The 22,776-nt window shown below is 39.9% G+C and overlaps 2 protein-coding genes across 3 annotated transcripts in view; one reads left to right on the forward strand and one right to left on the reverse strand.

Moving 5' to 3' along the window:
- LOC123512695 overlaps positions 1–3,169 on the forward strand; it is a 17,941-nt gene extending 14,772 nt beyond the window's left edge. The window contains exon 18 of one of the 2 annotated variants that reach the window (XM_045269206.1): positions 1,996–3,169. In XM_045269206.1, the coding sequence (XP_045125141.1) occupies positions 1,996–2,121 (126 nt within the window). In that variant the 3' untranslated portion in view covers positions 2,122–3,169. The remainder of the gene's footprint in view (positions 1–1,995) is intronic. The other variant, XM_045269208.1, reaches the window with a different exon arrangement.
- On the reverse strand, positions 2,555–20,637 carry LOC123512696. The gene is made up of 11 exons (XM_045269209.1): positions 20,487–20,637; positions 17,312–18,073; positions 16,659–16,805; positions 15,971–16,087; positions 8,255–8,460; positions 5,570–5,669; positions 4,975–5,039; positions 4,378–4,456; positions 3,984–4,260; positions 3,398–3,585; positions 2,555–2,719 (listed from the first exon to the last, which is right to left on the reverse strand). Exons 2-11 carry the CDS (start codon positions 17,498–17,500, stop codon positions 2,555–2,557), a joined length of 1,533 nt encoding a protein of 510 aa, XP_045125144.1. The 5' UTR covers positions 17,501–18,073; positions 20,487–20,637.
- Positions 20,638–22,776: the final 2,139 nt, after the last annotated feature.

Consider the following 22,776-nt stretch of genomic DNA (forward strand, 5'->3'; position numbering starts at 1 on the left):
CACTTATGTATGTATGTATGTAAATTTATAATGTTGATGATCTTAAATTTATTAAGGGAGGGAGAGTGGAGTGGGAAAGATGCTAGCTGGCAACCCGTGGAATGTAAACAAATGGTGCATCATTGTACCGCATACAAAACTTATGTACCACATTTCCACAAGGCTTTCCTTTTAATCCATTGCAGTCACGAGTTCAGGTGGTTCTTTTAGTTTGCAAGGAAGATACGGTCTCACCAGTCTTCTTAATAGAGTCTGCTGACTTGAAAATAGTAGACAGTAGATGGAGTCAAGCCATGGTGGTGAGCAATTTTATTAGTTTTCTGACCTCTCGTGTCTGTGAATAATATCCAGCTTCACTTCGAGAATAAGAGACTTCCTGGTCTTCTTATCAATGCTAGGCGATATTGCAGGGCGTTTTGGTGGTAAGTTGAGCGAGGGAAGACAAGCTGCTGTTGGACGCTGGTATTGTTTTGAACTAGGGGGAGTAAGTGGTGCACGTGTTGTCCACGAGAGGCACTGGTGTATTCAGAAGCCTGTCGGCTTGCGTGACACGGTGGGGCTTTCAAACTTGGAAAACATTACCTGGATAAAATTTCATTAAAGCGAGTTTGGTGTTCGATAAACGAGCAGATGGTAGTAAAAGGAAACGTTTATTGTAGTGAAATTTCATTGTGTGAACCTTTGCTAAGCGGGAGTTGCCTGTATATATATATATATATATATATATATATATATATATATATATATATATATATATATATATATATATATATATACACACACACAAATATATTTACATCTACTTATCAAGATTCTATTAATTTGAGATTATAGCATCATTCCAATAACAAGAAAATTAGTTTTATTATAAAAGTGTTGATTAGAAGTCATAAATCTTTATTTGACTAAAAAGTGACGCTAGATGAAAATAGTGCGTTTTGTCTATCTCAAGACGACGGAAAGAGTTGATGGAACAGTTAAAAATGACGGAAGTCATCGAAGACGAAGGAAAAAAGTACTAGTGTGACGCCGCCTTAAGTGGTGGTGGGATATACATACATTCCTGCCATGCTGGAATGATGAAGAACGCTACAAACTCACAGAATAGCGCCGCCATTACTTGAGTTGTAGACCATGGGAGTAAGTGATCGCTCGCGCGGTAGGTGTGAATATGCATGGGGGCAGCTCCGGATAGTGGTGATTACTGTATATGTACAGTAATATTCTTCTTAACGAACAGAATAGGGGTGTCAAATCTGTTCCTAGAGTGGAAATTTGTTAAGCGGACGTAATTTTCCCATAGGAAATAATGGAAATAGGGGGGATGCGTTCTGGGCTGGTCCCCAACATAGCACATGGGTGGTATATATATATATATATATATATATATATATATATATATATATATATATATATATATATATATATATATATATATATATATATATATATATATATATATATAATATTATTTCTATTAGCTTTTTACAAACCTTGCCCATATCATATCTTAGTATTCATATACGCTCATGCCATGAGGATAACCTCGACTCTGTGGCACTGAGTGATAGTGAATTACTAATGAAATGTCTCTCCAAGTGTTCATGGAAGCCATTTCGCGACAGGAGGTTGCTCTGAGGTTGTTAAAGAATCTTGGATCCAGCTCCAGAAGTGCTAGAGACAAGCGGGGAGCCAGACAATCACAGCGAAGCTGCCGCGTTCGGTCCCTCACCCGGCAAATTCAAACCCAAAAAATTCGCTAAAACGGATGTGGTTGTATGTTATGTGGACTTTTTGGTCTACCTTTATATAGTACTGGAAATTCATTAGACGAACGTTCGTTAAGCGGAGTATTACTGTACTTGTAGATATGTCTTGGTCTTCTTATTCTTTGTCCACATTTTGAGGGCTTGTTTAGCTATGTTGTATTGAATTTTGTGTAGCTGTGAAACTTATGTAACGTTATGGTTCTCAAAAGTTTTCATGTGCTGTCAGGTCCAGCAGGGTGGCCAGCTCCTAACGGTGTTCTCGTCGTCCCACTACTGTGGTGGCAGCAACGAGGCAGCCTGCATCCTTCTGCACAACCACCGCATCAGAGCCATTAGGATTGACACGTCGTAGAGGACAGGAAGGCACAAAAACTTTTTTTTTCTTCTTTATTGGATGCAATTTAACATGACAGTTGTTGACTCACAAACTGGTGTCTGATCTCAGCAATTTTTTGTGACAGGTTTGGCTCAATTTTTGTGACGGGTGTTTAAGGAGTAGTTTTTTTCACTGCTTAAATAGAAGCATTGCTGTGCCAAAGATTAATGTATAGTACTAATTTGCTATTACAGATTAGAACAGTTAAAAAGTATCTTGGTTACTAAAACAAGTTAAAACCATGCATTATATTGTGTGGTAACTAACCGTCACATTTCCTTAAAAAGCAGAACCTAAAATTCAGATGTTAATATATTCTTCACATGCAGAATAATTGTCTAATGTGACAGTCCTGAACCAGGAAGCACTAAAATCCAAGATATCAAGAACGTGTACTATTATTGGTGCATCATTTCAAAGGAACCTTCTGTATTTCAGCAAACGTTATACAAAATGCCTGAAACTCAACATTCTTATACAAACAGGCCACATCGTATGCAGTCTGGCCTAGACTGTTGCACAGGTTCAAAGGGATGCCATGCTGCAGCAGACTGTAGGCAAAGCTGATGTCACCCTGTCAAGAGTACAAATATATGTGTGTTCTCTGTCTGTCACCAGATGCACAACACTCCACCCAGCCCTGCCTTGTGAGCCTCACATACTACACTGTTGCTTATAAATCCCACACCATTCAAGCTGCTATGGGGAGTGACTGGTTCGTAAACATACTGTCAGAGTACACTGTGGGTCTGTGGAGAGAGAGGGGAGGGGGCAGTTCTTCTGTGAGGGGCTATGCTGAATGACGTTTAATAGTTCCTGAGCCATTAGTCTGAAATGGAGAGTGACAGAATTTTTAAGACAAGAGGGAGCTGAAACACAGACCCTTGCAAATAAACGAAGAGGCTCACAAGAATATGGCTGGGTGGAATGGTGAGTGACACACACCCCTTCAGAAACAAATAACTTGTCAGTATTAACCTTAGAGTAATACTACTGATGTTAATTATTAAACTTGTAAACTTAATTGCATTCTGATTAATCCCCAAACACAGTGGTTAAGGTGGTAGACAAATCTCTCAGCTTGACCCAGGAATACTTCAATGGATCAACCTAAAATTTGCCTACCACCTTCACTACTCAACTGTCCAACAACTCAACTGTATCTATGAAATATATCACAAAGTCAGTCTGATCTTGGGCAACTTTTAACAGTAGAATACATACTTAATAGCGGCGGTGGTGGTAGACTTACATGTCTGGCAGCGAGTGTGAGGGCATTCTCCCCCCAGAGGTCCAGTACAGTGAGGTCTGGCACCCTGGAGGCCAGCAGTATTGCCATGTCCCTCTTACAGCGCCTCGTCATGTCCAGGAACAGACAAGTGAAGTTCACGTCAGGCACATTGTTGCTCCGGAGAGCACTGAACACCAGCTCGTAGTTGTCTGGAAAACCAACAGAAATGAGGAACCTTATCTTGAATGTGCAGACCATGAAGAGAAGTTTTGTCAAAGTATTGAAAACTACTTCAAAATTCAATTCTAGGTTCAGCAGCAAGTTATTTTACAAGCTAGGTTTTGTGTTTAAATGCCTTTGACTTTATTGCCAGTGGCCCTTTTCTAACCTTTTTGTTGTCCTAGTCTAAAATTCCTACCAAACTTACACACACACACAGCAAAACATTACCACAAGAACATTACTCACTCAAATCACACCTGCACTTAACCTACCACAAGAACATTACTCACTCAAATCACACCTGCACTTAACCTAAGAACAAACAAGCTACACCACTCAAGCACTAGTGAGGAGAAATGCCCAGCCAACACTCAAGGACACATACTTGCATAAACTGCATCCTGGAATTCCTTCCCTGTCAAGATTGCCGTCTCCATTTCCATCCTCTTGAATTCCTCCTCCACCTCATCTGGATTATACTCTGGCAACCCATCAATAAGCCTCACCATGTTCTCATCTCCATAATCATCATGGTAATCTTTGTCATCGTCACTGCCACCACCACCTCCCTGATGCTGGTGCTGCTGCAGTTGCCACCGCTGCTGCATCTCTTTGGCCTCTAGATATTCACGGCTTGTACCAGGTTGAGGAGATTGATGAAACTAGAGGAAAAAAGCTATTACATAAGATAGTCAAGAACACATACATAATGCCAAGATATTACAACTGATAATGTCAAGAACACACAAAACCCCCTAGATTTATAAGCCACTGCATACTTTATTCCCTGTTGAACTCCCTGCTGTGTTCTCCTTGTTCTCCTCATTGTAATTTGAAGCACCTCCACTTTGCTCCTTCCTGTAAAGTTACATTGATCTATAAGGCACAGCATAATAGAGAAGTGGCCACACACACACATACTAAAGTAAACAATGAGCTGAATAGATAGCAAGAACACATTTGCTACAATCATCCTCAGTTTTTATTGACAGATTAGTAATGGACAAATGAGCACAATACTGTCTTAGCACTGCATATTGCAGTGCTAAGACATCCAGCAATGTACGACACAGAAGACAAAGACAATAAAAGGACAATTTAGTCCTCAAAAAGGAAGCAGTAAGTGCACTGAGGTAATTATATAAGTGAAAGGCAAGAATGAAAAATGGATGATTAAATTTGTTCTAAGATGGAGATGAGCAAGAAAAAGTTTAAGAAAGCAAGAATAACAAATGGGATGATTGACTATTCAGATATTAAGGAGGCAAGTACAAGACTAATCAAATAGGTAATAACAGCCACTTGAGACGAAGAAAGAGCATGGATGGCAGACGTGAGCACAATGAAGGAATAAAACAATGAAAACCACTCACTACCTTAAGTACTTGCTTGGCTTCTTGCTCTGCCTGTCCTCTGCATCATCATTATCCTGGGAATCACTCTGAAACAAAACAGTAACACACCAAATGAAAAAAAAAACAAGTTCAAGTCTTTCTCCATCAAGATCTAACAATCTCCTTCAACTTATAAGCCATAGTTACTTCAGGTGTTGCTATATTTTTTTTTTTCTTTCTTTTTAATGTAAGAGGGTTATCTGGCCAAGGGCAACAAAAAAATATTAATAAAAAAATGTTTGCTTAGATGCCAGTCCCTGAGCAGGTGCAAGATAGTCAGCCAAGAGTGGGACAAATGACTTGAAACCTCTATCTTGAATGAGTTCAGGTCATATGAAGATGGAAATAAAGCAGCAGGCAGGAAGTTCCAGAGTTTACCAGAGAAAGGGATGAAAGACTGAGTGTATCAGTGAACTCTTGCATTAGAAAGGTGGACAGAATAGAGATTAGTGAAAGAATAAAGTCTTGTGCAGTGAAGGTGCAGGAGGAGAGGAGGCATGCAATTAGCAAGATCAATATATATTATCAATATACACCAATATATACAAAGTACACTGCCACCACCACCACAACATACTGGGCTTCTCTGCCGTGTCTTAATCCTGGAATACATGTCCTGGCTCATTATCTGCTGGTCATTCTCCAATTTCTTGAAACACTTCCTCTGCTGTGAGTGTCTAAGAGGAATGGAGGTTATGCATCACTAACAAACACACAAACAAAGTAGATGTTTGAAAGGTTGAGATGACTGAAAAAACATGGTAAAAAAAAAAAAAAAAAAAAAAAAAAAAAAAAATCTAGATCAAGTTTTTACTTAACCTTATTACCACACTCCCTCTTGGAAATTGTCCTTCTATGAATACAATACCCTTCCAGATTTTAAAGAAAAAGATGATACTTTTTACATTTTTCATTAACTTCTTGTTACTTGACCACGCTCTCATTAAGAGAATGACAAATATAATTAGTAAAAATTCCTGCAATTCCAAAGGGCTAACACGCTTCTTGGAAATTAATGACACCCCTCATAGGGGGTTGTGGTCCCCAGGCTGGTCTAGATGCATGAAGGAACAGTGGGAAAAGAAAATGTTGAAAATAATAAACTGGCTCCTACTGAACCATGAAGATAAAGAAAAGTATTGAATACTGACAGACAGAAAAGACAATGATGGAGGTAAGATAACTTTCACATTTTGTTGAATATTCTTATTTAACCTTTTCCCAGCGGAGGATATACTGTATATGTAGACGTTTCAAAATGGTGACTTTTTGTTAGATTGTCTATATAAGTATAGACATTTGTTGTGATTTTACTGCATTAAGTTGTAGTATGGTCTATATATAGATGATTCCTTACAAACAACAAAATTAATAAAATAAATAATTATTTGGCATCTCAAATACCCAAACACTTGTCAACATTGCCTCTTAAGGCTGGTCATCACATGTGCTTTGTAAGTGGCGGATGTGGTACACACAATAGCTAATGTTTTAAATGTTTGCATTTAATCATTTTTAGGCCATTGCCTAAAAATTATTAAGTAAAAAACAAGTATGTGAAAAATACAAAGAAAAGTGGAAGTAAACTTCATCCAGGTCACAAGTCCTGGAGTGAGGAACTCTAAACATTCATACGAATATAATGATATACATTATCACAAATCAAACATAAATAACATCCATACATAGATTTAATTGTTTGTTTAGTTTTGTGGCAGAGTCTATATATAGATGTCAATCTGCAATGCCCATTTACATGCAAACTATATATAGACGTAGGTACAGTAATACCTTGAGATACAAACGCCCCAACATACGCTTTTTTATATACGACGAAAAATTTCTTATAATTTATGTCTCGAAATACGAAGATATTTTGAAGATACGCCATCGGTAGGTGGCACAGCGATCGCTCGGCTACCCGTGTCCACCTGAACATTCAGCCCGCGTTGTGTATCGTTGTTCATCCTTTATGCATGTATGTGTCTATGCTCCTCAGCAGTGTGTATTTTTTCTGAAGTTTTGTGAACTCATGACACTGTGATCATGAGTCCCAAAAGTAAAAGTTTGGCGACAAACACATAAAATAGCCTGTATTCACATACTGATTACACTTCGAAATTCAATAAATGAGTGAGTACAAATGGTGTTCTGCCCACAAGCAACTCTTCCTCTTTGCAATGCAAAAGCTGTTATAGTTACCAAAATATCACAGGTTGAATGAAGTAGTATCATCGATGTACGTGGCCTTGCGTCCAATCGGGTTCAGTGGCCTTGGCTAGAGCAACAGAAAACAGGCCCCTCTCTCTCTCTCTCTCTTGATACCACTCTCATTTCTAAAGTTGTTTCCTCGCAACATGGCGAGAGACCCGAGGTGTAGAAGTAAGACACATGGGAGTGGTGGCGGAATCTGACACAGTGAAATCACTGTCGCTCCCACCTTCCATCGTAGGTGACACAGTGACGTAGAGCTTATATTTACTCCTGATGAGTGTTGCCAGCTCACAAGCAAAGAAAACGTGAAGAAAATAGCCAAAATATAGCCGTAAAAAGCCTAAACGTCTATCGATATGCCCTGAGTCTTATGTGATGAACGTCTATCGACGTGTCCCGAGTTTTGCGGGTTATTTGGGGCAATATACATTTCTATCATGCATACAACAAACATTGTATTTATCTTAAATCAAATCTATATTTGGTTGGTACTTAAAGCATGTGAATTTCGTGGGGGGATAAATTCTAGAATTAATTATATTTCCATTAATTTCTATGGGAAAAATTGATTTTATATACAATTTTTCTTATTTACAATGATCGTCACGAAACAAATTATATTCGTATGTCAAGGTACCACTGTATGTATAAAAGTCGGTAGAGTCTATACATGTAGACAATTTTTTATTTGGTAGTACACTCATCTACCCTGCCACTGGGAAGAGGTTGATCCTTCACAACTGCACAACTTGCAATAGTCTTCCTTCATATAGTCTCACAAACACTTTATTTTCCATCTCCTCCTATCCCACTCACTGCATCCTTTTCTAATCAGCAACTCGTAAACTTAATTACCCCAGTTTTGAGTCATCATTCTTGTGATTCTATTCTTTAGGGACTTGCATCTCAGCATGTCTTTTATTATCTTTTTGTAGTGGCCTTGGCCAGAGTATCTTGTATACAAACTGAAAATTTCCAGGTTGTTTATTTCTCTCACACATGACAATAAGCAGAAGAAATCAACTGGTAAATTCACATGAGAGCTTACTTGGCACAGTCTGAGTCATCCCTTGCTGCTGCTGCTTCTGCCTTCCTCCTCTCCTCCTCCTTCTTCTCTCTCCTCTTGGCCTGCACCTTCAGCCTGCTGAGTCTCATATGCACCCTGTACTCATCAATCTTGTTGGTCGCATGTTTCAGCGCATCCTCATCCTCCCATGTTGCATTGTTCTCTTCCCACACTACCCGATACAGCATCTGGGGCACAAAGGCCACACCACACGCCACCAGGGAAATCCAGCATTGTGAATTTAACAACAAGAAACATTTACAGTCATCTCTCTCTCTCACACACACACACACACACACACACACACACACACACACACACACACACACACACACACACACACAAGCACACAAACATACACACACGAACTACTCCAGGAAGACTTGGACAGAATATGGAAATGGAGCTGTACATGGCAAATGGAGTTCAACACGACAAAATGCAAGAAAATAGAGTTTGGCAAGAGTGAAAGAAGAATCAGGAGTATGTACAAGATAGGAAATGAAGACATAAAAACCAGTCATGAAGAAAAAGACCTTGGGGTGACAATTACCAATGACCTATCGCCAGAGAGACATATAAACAAAATAATTGGAGAAGTATTGAACTTATTGAGGAACATAAGAGTGGCGTTCGTATATTTAGATGAAGAAATGATGAAGAAAATAATTACTGCAATGATAAGACCGAGGCTTGAATATGCAACAATACAGTGGGCTCGAACTTAAAGAAACACATAAGGAAACTAGAGAAAGTACAGAGGGCTGCAACAAAATGGTGCCTGACTTAAGAGATTTGACTTATGAAGACAGACTGAAAAGAATGCAACTTCCGACCCTGGAAAACAGAAGAAAGGGAGACCTGATAGCAATATACAGAGTGATGATTGGCATGGAAAAAATGGATAGGGAAGATCTGTGTATGTGGAATGAAAGAATGTCGAGAGGGCATGGGAAAAAACTAAAAATGGCCACTTATAGGAGAGATGTGAAAAAATATAGCTTCCCTCATAGAAGGGTGGAAGCATGGAATAGTTTAGACGTGGAAGTGGTCAACGCAAGGAATATTCATGATTTTAAGAAAAAGCTGGACATTAATAGATATGGAGACGGGACAACACGAGCATAGCTCTTTTCCGTATGTTACAATTAGGTAAATACAATTAGGTAAATACACACACACACACACACACACACACACACACACACACACACAACACACACACACACAAATAAGTGTTGATTAAGTGTAATGTTCACTGTTCAGCAAATAATACATGTACTGGGTTGTGTGCCTGTTTGTGAGTGTGTTGTGGTCTCAGTATGAAGATGGTCCTATGAGCTCTGAGCTGACCTCGTTGAATGACTGCCTGGGTGACAGCAGACACTGTGGTGGTGGTGAACATATACATACATACATACACACACACACACACACACACACACACACACACACACACACACACACACACACACACACACACACACACACACACACACACACACACACACACACACACACACACACACACACACACACACACACACACACACACACACACACACACACACACACACACACACACACACACGGTGGTAGCTCAGTGGTTAGAGCGCTGGCTTCACAAGCCAGAGGACCGGGTTCGATTCCCGGCCGGGTGGAGATATTTGGGTGTGTCTCCTTTCACGTGTAGCCCCTGTTCACCTAGCAGTGAGTAGGTAAGGGATGTAAATCGAGGAGTTGTGACCTTGTTGTCCCAGTGTGTGGTGTGTGCCTGGTCTCAGGCCTATCCGAAGATCGAAAATAATGAGCTCTGAGCTCGTTCTGTAGGGTAACGTCTGGCTGTCTCGTGAGAGACTGCAGCAGATCAAACAGTGAATTACACACCCGGTAGCTCAGTGGTTAGAGCGCTAGCTTCACAAGCCAGAGGACCGGGGTTCGATTCCCCGGCCGGGTGGAGATATTTGGATGTGTCTCCTTTCATGAGCCCCTGTTCATAGCAGTGAGTAGGTACGGGATGTAAATTGAGGAGTTGTGACCTTGTTGTCCCGGTGTGTGGTGTGTGCCTGGTCTCAGGCCTATCTGAAGATCAGAAATAATGAGCTCTGAGATCGTTCCGTAGGGAACGTCTGGCTGTCTGTGAGAGACTGAGAGATCAAACAGTGAAAAAAAAAAAAAAAACAACAAACACACAAAAAAAAAAAAAAAAAACACTGAAAGAGGAAGTTAAGCTAATTAAAGTGAATTGCGAAAAATGTGGAGAATCTCTAGGAAAAGTGATGGAGAAGCAGGCTGAATGGAAAAAAGTCAGGAAGTGGAAAGAAAGGAGGTAAATTACAAAGTTGCAAGTCTGGAAAAGGAAATCAAAGAGTCAGGGAGAAAACTTTGGGCCTTGCTGAAATTATAGATCAACAGATCATAGAAGAGAAGATAGCTGAGAAAGTGGTGAAGGTTATTAAGTCAAATGAGACATTGGTGAGGGAAACTGTAGACAAAAAGAGATGTGTGGTGATATTTGGTGTGGAGGAGGATAAGACACCGAGTAAAATGGAGAGAGAAAAACATAAAAAGGTGATAAATAATATCATTAATGTGGTGCAAGAGGAGGAAAAGACCTAGTACAAGAAATAGAGGACTTCCATAGAATTGGAAAGTTCACAAGAGAAGGTATGAGGCCAATAAGAATCAAACTTAAGTCACAAAAGGATGTAGATGAATTGGTGGAGAAGTCATGGAGGCTAGCCCAGCAGGAAACAACAAGGAAGATTTGGTTGAGAAGAGATCTCGGTGAAAAGGAAAGAGAAATGTTAAATGAGTTGAGAAAGGAGGCTTTGAAAAAAAATGAAGAGAGGACAGAAGAGAGAAGAAAGAGTTTTCTGGAGAATCTTGGATATGAGACTGAGGAAGTGGTTCATAACCCAGAAAAGTACAGCAAGAAAGGACTAAAGAAACTTACATATGAGCGAAATGTAATGTATTCCAACATAAATGGAGTGATATCGGGATTTTAGAACTCAACGATTACTTGAGGACAAGAACCCAGATATTGTGGGTCTTACTGAAACAAAACTGAGAGAGGGAGAAGACCTGATGATGGTTGGAGAAGGAAATATAATGTTTGGAAAAGAAATAGAGTAGGTAAGATGGGAGGAGGAGTGATGTTGCTGGTTAAAAAGATATAAAGGTGGATCAAGTGAAAAAGGTATGGGAAAGGCAGAAGTGCTAAAGATCAGAGCAGAAACTAATGAAGGAAAAAGAGGCACTACATAGTGGTGTACGTACCACCTAAGACAAATGCATGGTCAGTACAGGAATATGAAGAAATGATAAGTGATACAGGAACATGTCTGGAAGAAATGTTGGGTGGCTGTGAACGAACTATAATGATGGGAGATTTTAATTGTAAAGAGGTGTGTTGGGAGGACTGGTCAATGGAAGGATCAGAGACAACATGGGGAAATACACTATTGACACTGGCAATGGAAAATGTGTTAACTCAGTGGGTCAAAGAAGATACTAGGTTTGGAGGAGAGGGAGCATCGTCAAGACTGGACTTGGTCTTTAGTACAGAGCCAATGGTCATTGAGGAGATGAGGGTGGAGTGCCCTTTAGCAAAGAGTGATCATGCAGTTTTGGAGTTCAAGGTGATAGACGAAGAGAAATCTAGAAGAAATGAAGAATATAAAGTGGGAAGATGGAATTATGCCAAGACAGATTTTGGAAACCTAAAGAAATTCTTTCAAGAGACAAATTGGATGAAATTCAAGAGTGCTAAGGAGCAAATGAAAAGTGGAAGGAATTTATAAAAATATACAAAGAAGGTGAGAAAAATTTGTACCAATAAGACAACATAGAGAAGTTGGAAAGCAGGACTGGTTTAACGATAGATGTGAAAAGGCTAGAACAAGAAAAGAGGATGCATGGAAGAGGTGGAGAAGGAAAAGACGGATTAAGCAGTGGGAAAGTTACAAAAGAGCAAGAAATGAATATGTGTTGATTAGAAGAGAAGAAAGAAAGAAACAAGAAAAGGATATAATTGATAAATGTAAAGACCAACCAAGGCTTTTTACAGACATGTGAACAACAACATCAAAAATAGAGAAAGTATTGAAAGTTTAGAAGTAAATGGAGTATGCAGTGAAGATCCCAGGAAATGGCAGAGGCTATGAATGGATGCTTTCGGAAGGTATTCACAAAGGAGACTGCTTTTGACAAACCACTGGTAATGGAACAGAAAGGGATTATGAAGGAGTTTCAAGTAACTGTGGAGGAGATCAAGAACATGATGGGGAGTTTAGAAGTGAGAAAAGCTGTGGGACCTGATGGGGTATCAGGATGGATTTTAAGAGAATGCAGGGAGCAATTGGCAGAAAAAGTTTGTGAAGTAATTGATGCCTCATTAAGGGAAGGTGTAGTGCCCCAAGACTGGAAAAGAGCTAACATTGTCCCAATCTATAAATCAGGTAACAAGAGAGACCCATTGAACTATAGACCAGTGTCACTTACAAGTGTGGTAGCTAAGATGTGTGAGAGGGTGGTGAAGAATAGATGGACAGACTTCTTGGAGAAAAATGACATACTTTGTGAGTGTCAATTTGGTTTTAGGAAAGGGCGTTCATGCACGACAAACCTGATATGTTACTATTCGAGGGTGATAGATGTAATACAGGAAAGAGATGGTTGGGCTGATGGAATATATCTGGATTTAAAAAAGGCCTTTGATAAGGTACCACACCAGAGACTGATCTGGAAACTTGAAATGGTAGGAGGAGTGCATGGCAGTTTACTAAAATGGATGGAAGACTTTTGGTAGGAAGAGAAATGAGAACAATAATTAAGGACAGACCATCAGAATGGGGATTGGTGGAGAGTGGAGTTCCACAGGGATCAGTGTTGGCACCAGTAATGTTCGCAGTCTACATAAATGACATGGTGGATGGGGTGTCCAGTTATGTGAGCCTATTTGCAGACGATGCAAAATTGTTAAGAAAAGTGAGATGTGACAAAGATTGCGAACTACTCCAGGAAGACTTGGACAGAATATGGAAATGGAGCTGTACATGGCAAATGGAGTTCAACACGACAAAATGCAAGAAAATAGAGTTTGGCAAGAGTGAAAGAAGAATCAGGAGTATGTACAAGATAGGAAATGAAGACATAAAACCAGTCATGAAGAAAAAGACCTTGGGGTGACAATTACCAATGACCTATCGCCAGAGAGACATATAAACAAAATAATTGGAGAAGTATTGAACTTATTGAGGAACATAAGAGTGGCGTTCGTATATCTAGATGAAGAAATGATGAAGAAAATAATTACTGCAATGATAAGACCGAGGCTTGAATATGCAACAATACAGTGGGCTCGAACTTAAAGAAACACATAAGGAAACTAGAGAAAGTACAGAGGGCTGCAACAAAATGGTGCCTGACTTAAGAGATTTGACTTATGAAGACAGACTGAAAAGAATGCAACTTCCAACCCTGGAAAACAGAAGAAAGGGAGACCTGATAGCAATATACAGAGTGATGATTGGCATGGAAAAAATGGATAGGGAAGATCTGTGTATGTGGAATGGAAGAATGTCGAGAGGGCATGGGAAAAAACTAAAATGGCCACTTATAGGAGAGATGTGAAAAAATATAGCTTCCCTCATAGAAGGGTGGAAGCATGGAATAGTTTAGACGTGGAAGTGGTCAACGCAAGGAATATTCATGATTTTAAGAAAAAGCTGGACATTAATAGATATGGAGACGGGACAACACGAGCATAGCTCTTTTCCCGTATGTTACAATTAGGTAAATACAATTAGGTAAATACACACACACACACACACACACACACACACCACATAGTGTAGTGGTTAGCACGCTCGACTCACAATCGAGAGGGTCCGGGTTTTTTCGGGTTTGAGTCCCGGAAAAGTGGCGAGGCAAATGGGCAAGCCTCTTAATGTGTGGCCCCTGTTCACCTAGCACTAAATAGGTACGAGATGTAACTCGAGGGGTTGTGGCTTCCCTTTCCCGGTGTGTGGAGTGTGTTGTGGTCTCAGTCCTACCCGAAGATCGGTCTATGAGCTCTGAGCTCGCTCCATAATGGGGAAGACTGGCTGGGTGACCAGTAGGCAACTGTGGTGAATTACACACACACACACACACACACACACACACACACACACACACACACACACACACACACACACACACACACACACACACACACACACAGCTCCAATAACTGCAGACTGCAAGGCCCAGCAAAAGCTGGTGATGTACTCTACGGGGAGAGGGAGCTAGGGCAGTGATCTTGTCTCCTAGGATAAGATATTTGAATTTGCTCGCATTGAGGCCATAAAGTATGGAAAGGGAGGAAACCATTAATGGCAGCAGCGCCAATGTAAACAGCAGTGAAGCAGGGCCAAGGGAGACACAGGTGATTGAAATGCCTTTGGAACTAAGACACTTAGAAAGCTGGAATAAAGAGGGAATTTTTTGCCTTAAGGAAGAAAACACGAATATGCAAAAAATAATCACAGTGGAGAAAAAAATGAGATGTTTGAGGGAGATGATCGCTACGGTTTTTTGAAAAGCATGATCAGCTGATTGAGAAAAATAAGGAGCAGTCCTAAGGACTGCTACAAAGATAGTCCCAGAAATAAAGGATCTTCCTTATGAAGAGAGACTGAAGGAAATGGAACTACCAATTTTGAAAGATAGATGAGAATGAGGAGACCTAACAATGATGTATAAGTTATAGTCCGTTCATCCAAAGAATCCAGGCCGAAACCCCTAGTTCGGTTGGCAGCCCTGCCCACCCCCGCCGTCACTAAACCTTCCCGACACTTAAATTTTCTTCAAGTACATTTATTTTTCTTCAGGCTATAAACTTGTATATCTATTGAGTTAAGTGAAGAAAAATAAATGTACTTGAAGAAAATTTAAGTGTCGGGAAGGTTTAGTGGTGGCGTGGTGATCAGGGCTGCCAACCGAACCGGCAGTTTCAGCCTGGATTCTTTGGATGAACGGACTATAGTAAACTATGGAAAAGATGGACAGACAAGACCTGGAATAACTGACAGAGGATAGAGATAGAGAATGAAAGAACATTCCAAGATTATTAAAGGTCAGTGTCTGAGGAACATTAAGAAGTTCAGTTTTCCACATAGGACAGTAGACGTCTGGAATGGATTGAATGAAGAGATTATAGTGGCAGAAAGTGTGCACAAATTTAGGGAAAAGTTGGATAAATGTAGATATGTAGGCAGGTCATTATGAGTCTCACTCAAACCCTGTAACATGCAACTAGGTTAAACAAACAAACAAACAAACAAACACACACACACACACACACACACACACACACACACACACACACACACACACACACCCACACCCACACACACGCCTGGTAGCTAAGTGGTTAGAGCGCTGGCTTCACAAGCCAGAGGACCAGGGTTCGATTCCCCGGCCGGGTGTGTCTCCTTTCACGTGTAGCCCCTGTTCACCTAGCAGTGAGTAGGTACGGGATGTAAATCGAGGAGTTGTGACCTTGTTGTCCCGGTGTGTGGTGTGTGCCTGGTCTCAGGCCTATCCATAGATCAGAAATGAGCTCTGAGCTCGCTCCGTAGGGTCTGGCTGTCTCGTCAGAGACTGCAACAGATCAAACAGTGACACACACACACACACACACACACATACCCTCTTGCCAGCTGAGCTCTTCTGTGTGATGCGTTGAATATGTGGGCTGAGGATGTTGACATTGCGAGCCTCTGTCTCTGTGGGGGTCACTCCCATGGACTGCAGGTGAGCCACATGCTACAGAGCAAAACACCATCAGGTACTCTCTCACCTACAAACAGCAACACACATGACTTATTGGCAAGTGGATGTGTTTCTACAATATGTAACCTTATCTTGGCATCTTTCAACTTGCCAATTCAGAGCCATCTTTTATCTACTCACTGCCACACACCTGACTGACAAGTGGTATTTATATGTATGGATTTTAACACTGATTAAGGGAGGCACCATTCAAAGGCAACAAAGTCGGGGGAGGTGGAGGAATTATAAAAAGGCCCACTAAGAAACCAGTCTGAAAAAGAAGATAAAAAGTATCACACAGACTTGGTGAATAAACATCTTGAATCATCTCACCTGAAAAAGATAAACTCTGAATGGCACTTTTTTACCACCACACTGAACCTTTAACTTTCACTCTTTGTTGCTCTTCACCATTGCTAATCCTATGTATACAAAAAAAAAAAACACACTTTCTGCATTCACTAGGTTATAATCTACTGCTATCCCCTTCAAAGAAAACCATTACGCAGCACCAGTTCTCCCATACCAGCAGGCAGCCACCCCACACACACCCCAGGACTCCTACCTCAGCTTTCATTGACTCAAATGTGTCCAGAAAAGCCTGCAGAATGTGTGGGCACGGCTCAAAGCTCTCCTTTGGTTCCCATGAGTCATGGCTTGCCTTGTATCCATGCCAGCGCACTCTGTACCGTGGCTCCTCCTGTCCATTTTGCTGCGTGGTGGAAGAGAGTGCCAGTGTGGATTAAGGATCATGTTACACTGCTAGTGTGGAGTGGAGGCTAAGTTAGGTTGGCAGTGTAGAGTAGGAGTAGAGGTTGTGTTAGGTTGGCAGCGTAAAGTGAAGGTTATGTTAGGACTCTAGCATATGCCAAAGCTTATCTTGCTTCCTACAAGACATAAAGTACAAAATTATTTACTCGAGTCAAAATGAGGAAGCAAATCTTAACTTCTTCAATACTGGACATATTTTTATCTCAAGGTTTGTGTACGATTAGGAAGGGACTATGGAGGTCAGAAGATTAATGGCCACAGTCTTCACAATTCTAATCCCCAACATGAGTTCCTGAAGTTGTACAAAATCACCAAATAGTAAACAGAATTGATACAGAAATGCATCATGGTACAGAAGGGTTACGATTATTATTATGTTTCAAGATCTGTTCACAAATAATTTCAAGCAAGTGCTCAAAATAAAGAATCAAATCATATGAATCTTACATTTCTCTCCCATCGGATATCAATGATCTTGTCAACGTAGAACATCTCAGGCCCGTCCTCAGTCATTTCATCACTAAGATCATTTCCAGATTCTGTGTCCACTTCTTCATAGCTCTTGTTGCTATTACCATATTCTGTGTTATTTTTTATTGTTCCTGCTGCTATTCCCAGAATCTGTGTCCACTTCATCCGTCCTGTTGCTGTTCCCAGATTTTATATTAATTTCTTCATTGCTGCTGTTATTTCCAGTTTTGAAGTTCATTTCTTCATTGATGCTGTTAGATTCCTTGTTCACAGCATCACCAACACTGCTGCTAGTTCCAGATTCCTTGTTCTCTTCACCACCATTGCTGCTGCTACTGTTACTAGTGCTGGCAGATTCCTTGTTAATTTCATCACTGACATTAGTGCTGCTGCTATGCTCCTTGTTCAGCTCATCACCAACTTTACTACCACCAGACTCCTTGTTCACTTCACTATTACTGCTATCACTACTAGATTTCTTGTTCTCTTCCTCTTCATCACTACTACTACTACTGCTACTGCTACTACTGCTACTGCTACTATCACTACTGCTGCTACTGCTGCTGCTGCTAGTGCTACTGCTGCTGCTACTACTGATGGTGCGGTTTCTCCTGCTGAGGCTAGCATCATCACTGCTGTTGCTGCTGGAGTTACTCACAGCACCAAGCTTCTCATTCTCTTCCACTGCCATCCTGCTGCAACACAACACTTCTCAAGTGGAGTGGCTGCGTTACTGCCCTGTAAGCAAAGTTACATAGAAAACAGGCCATGACAGATCTTAAGGTCCTCACATGGTGACCTCACTAAAACTACTATGATGATGATGATGATGATGAAGAGAGAGAGAGAGAGAGAGAGAGAGAGAGAGAGAGAGAGAGAGAGAGAGAGAGAGAGAGAGAGAGAGAATATTCCAAACATTTGATACGAGAAAAAAAACAGCTAACAATAGGAGGGAGAGGGAGAGGGAGAGAGGGAGAGGGAGAGGGAGAGGGAGAGAGAGAGAGAGATTCATCCACCTGTCCAACCATCTATCTTATCCACTCTTTCATTCATCTATCCATATCTATCCAATCATCCATTCACCAATATACTTTTCTCCCCATTCATGTATACGTATATCCATCCATCCATCCACTCATACATCCATCTATCTAACAATCCACTCTTCCCATCACTCCAATATATTTACTCACTCATCCATTCATTAATCCACTTACCAACTAATCCATCCACACAGCCATCCATTAAACCACTCATCCATCTATAGATCTACCCATTTATCTATTGCCACATCCACCAGTATATCTATTTACTCACCAATCCTATTTCCTTATCCATCCACCTATGTATCTATCCATCCATCCTGTCTTCACCCAGGAAGACTTGCAGGAAATGCCAGATAGTGAGCAGATTTTTAGAGCAGAAGAGTGACATGCTAACAAATATTCCCATAACTAAGGTGGTAAAACAAGAGAAAGATCACAAAAAAAAAAAAAAAAAAAAAAAAAAAAAAGTCAGCAGGACTGATGAAATATACCCAAGAGTACTTAAGGAATGCAATGAGCTTGTTACTGAACCATTAGTTTGTCCTTAAGAAATCACTACACAGAGGAGAGATACCAGTAATGTAAAGGCAGCCAAAGCAGTATCCTTAAAACTATTGTCTAATTTGTGACCTATCAGCTTTAACTTCAGTTGTACGTATGTTACTGCAGTCAGTAATAGTGAGGAACATTAGTGAGCATTTAGACAAATGCAACTTGATAAATAAGTCTCAGCATAGCTTTACAAAAGAAAAAGCTGTGCCTTACAAGCTTGTTGAGTTCATACACTAAAGTTTATAAGGCAGAAAATAATGGGGATAGATATGACATCCTATAGTTAGATTTTAGTAAGGCATTTGATAAGGTACCACATCAATGGCTCTTGAGAAATGATAGGACACATAGGATAGAGGGAAAGGTAGTGGGCCATAGCAGGCCACAGTTGCGATAAATGACTGTAAATCTGATTGGAATTAGGTAATTAGTGGTGTGCCACAGGGATCAGTTGTAGGACCACTGTTGTTTGTAATGTAACTTGCACATCGGAATAAGTAATGAAAATAAATTTACATATGACATGTAGATAAATTGATTAAAAGTATCAGATTCAAATACCATCATCTTGCAAGTACATTTGAATAAAATGAATGTACGTTTAGTTTAATGATGATAAATGCAAAGTATTTGGCATAAACAGAGGAAACCCACACAGTTATTCAATACACATGTAGATTATTGTGAACAGTTCTGGTCCCCGCATTATAGGAAGGACACAGGTCTATAGATAATCATTAACTTATAACCTGTGTGACTTACAATAATTGAATTTTACGACCATAAGTAACTAAACACGATCACAAGTCAACAGCTACCTGTATCAAAATCAAAATCAGTACTAAGGAAAATAACTGGAGGGATACAGATTACAGATCACAGATATTCCCAACAAAATGAGAATGAAGAAATTAAATTTGCATTCCTTAGAGAAACGTAGGTTTAAGAGGGGACTGATTGATGTCTAGTGGCAAAGAGGTTAGCACGAAGAGGTAGCCATGATAGAACCAGAAATTAAGGATTCAATAAAAAAAAAAAGAGATGGGAAGGCGAGTGATCGATGAATGAAATAGATAGTGCTACGTCAACAGGGAGCTTTAAAAGAAGATACGGATGGGGATGATATAATGATGGCTTCTTGCAACTTTCCTTTCTTATGCATGTTCCTATGTTCCCTGTCCAGACCACCTATTTTGGAACACAGCGGCAGACACATAACAGGAAAATCAGACATCACTATCAACATGAAAACTTTGCAGAATGACAAAACACTGCAAGTTGAATGTGCTTGGCGTCCTCCCTTCCCTTCTCTGGGCAACTCTCTCTCTCTCTCTGGGGATAACTCCATCCTAAACATAACACCTGTGATACAAATAAACAAGAACAATATACAAACCCACTAAAAACAATATAAACAGGAAACATCAACACATCCCCTCAATCTCACCACTCCACGACAAAATGGCATACATACAGTGACCCAATATTTTAACTCCTTACGCTCCAATACCTCAAACTAGTACTAGTACCACGAAGGGCACGAACACACTTACCGCTGCAGGAGAGGTGGATGTGCATACAAGTGTTGGTGGAGGCAAAGAGGACCAAATAACGGGAGAGAGTCACCGGCGAATGTTTGGTGAGTTGATGGTGAGGAGAGAGAGAAAAATATTAGTGCGCAAGCGTGAAGCGATTTTATCCACATGTTTTGCTGATATAGCAATTCCAAGTAATTTGTTTCATGCATTTCAGTTGTTTTTATTTTTTACTTATCATATATGTTTTATTTTGGATCTGATGTTATATATGCTTTTATTTTATCGATGTTGACAAAATAGGATTCAAAGGTTCAGAACCAGCAAAGAGATTAAATCAAGTTTCTGCAAAAAGAATGATAACAGTTTTATCACTTTTCCATTATCTACATTGTGTATATTAAGAAGTAAATTTAGTGGTATAACATGTGTGTTTTTCTCTCCATGTCGACAAAATAGCGTCTGAGTCTCTAAATGATTCGGTGGTTCAGAAGTCTCGCGACACTCCACTATGGTTGTACAATGATGTACCAGTGCAGCTACACCCACTGCTTTTTCATTGTTTAAAAAACCGTTTAGAGTGATAAGGGGACGCATTCATGAGGGGCCATGCGGTATGATAAAAGTAGGAAAGACTTTGTATATGGTTGTCTGTCCTCTTCGTCTTATTCTTGATGTGTCCCTTCCTTCCCACTTATCCCCTGATTATTTGAAATAGAGCTTGTAGATCAGTCACCAGTCTCGCCAAACTGTCTCTAGAATCATGAAATTACCCATGTAAAACCCAATAAGTTTCTCTAAAGATTACTCTGTACATCAAACCATCATTCAGATCACGAGAATAAGCTTGATAACTCCAATACTTTCTCCTGAGATTGTTTAATATGCCCCACTAATATTAGGATTACGAAAATATCCTTGAAAACACTAAAAATTCCCTCTACAGATTGCTAAAATAAGTCAAACTATTAATTCCACGAAAATAATTTGATAACAAATACTTCCTCCGTAGAGTTAGTTAAGATAAGTCAATCCATAACTAGAACCCCGAAAATATGTTTGATGACATCAACACTGTCTTTCCAGCTTTATCAAATGCGCCAAACAGTTACAAGATCGTAAAAACTTCCTTGTTATGTGTAAATACTTCCTCTTTAACAAATGCTATTATCTAACACACACACACACACACACACACACACACTCTCTCTCTCTCTCTCTCTCTCTCTCTCTCTCTCTCATAAAGCAAAATCACATGTACCTACTCTTCAGTAAAGACAAAAACCTTATATAGAATGGATTGAATAGAACACCTTTTTTTTCTTTCTCACTTTCTTTAATTTGAACTAAAACATTATTAACTAACCATCATACACATATTAGAACAATTCATAGTCATTTCACAATATACACAAGTTTCTATTATACATACTGGCATTGACGTCTTTTTAAAATGCATTCATATTTTGCATTATTCATCCACAAACCATTTAACAACGGCCTGTCTTATCTGCTCCTCTCCTCTGACTGATTTTCTCTTCAGCCTCTTTCTCACCGCCGCATTGTTGCATCTCTTGTTATCTTCTACCGCTATTTCCTTACCAACTGTTCTTCTGATGTTGATAACTACATGCCTCCCCTCCTCCCGCGGCCTCGCTGTACAAGACATTCTTCTTTCTCTTGCTCCTATTCTGTCCACCTTTCTAACACGAGAGTTAACCAGTACTCTCAATCATTCATCCCTTTCTATGGTAAACTCTGTAACTCCCTACTTGCTTCTGTATTTCCATTTATGTATGACCCGAACTCATTCAAAAAGGTTTCAAGACATTTATGCCATTATTTTGGCTAACTCTCTCGATCCTGTTCGGAGATTGTATGGCATGTCAGTGGAACTTTTTGTTTAATCGTTTTTGTTGATCTTGACCAGATTTCTCTCTCCTTTAACAAAAAAAAAAAAAAAAAAAAAAAAAATTCGCTCGTTACAGGTGAGTTATAGTCATTGAGATGTAGTTTGATATACATTGGAGCGAGGAATAGTGAAAATATGTTTATACAATAATTTATGTTAAACTCCTTCAGTACAAGGGCGCATTTCTACCTTGAGTTTTGGGTATGATAAAACGGTTTTATTTACATTAGGAAGGGTCCATGAAGGTCAGAAGATTAATGGCTAGATTCTACACTATTCTAATTCCCACATAGATTTTTGAAGCTGTATAAAATCACCTCATAGTAACGAGAATGTATATGAAAATGCGTCATGATACTAAAGGGGTTAAGCTTTTAATGAACGAAGAGAGAAAAA

Source organism: Portunus trituberculatus, chromosome 34 (assembly GCF_017591435.1).
Source record: "Portunus trituberculatus isolate SZX2019 chromosome 34, ASM1759143v1, whole genome shotgun sequence".
Taxonomy (NCBI): Eukaryota; Metazoa; Arthropoda; class Malacostraca; order Decapoda; family Portunidae; genus Portunus; species Portunus trituberculatus.

Bases quoted from the DNA above. Each gene is read 5' to 3' on its own strand.
- LOC123512696 (XM_045269209.1), bottom strand. From the start codon at position 17,500: ATGAAGTGGACACAGATTCTGGGAATAGCAGCAGGAACAATAAAAAAT. The intron at 16,806-17,311 runs GTAAGATTCATA...TCCACCACGCAG, and splicing joins ATATCCGATGGGAGAGAAAT to CAAAATGGACAGGAGGAGCC. The intron at 16,088-16,658 runs GTAGGAGTCCTG...TTTGCTCTGTAG, and splicing joins TTGAGTCAATGAAAGCTGAG to CATGTGGCTCACCTGCAGTC.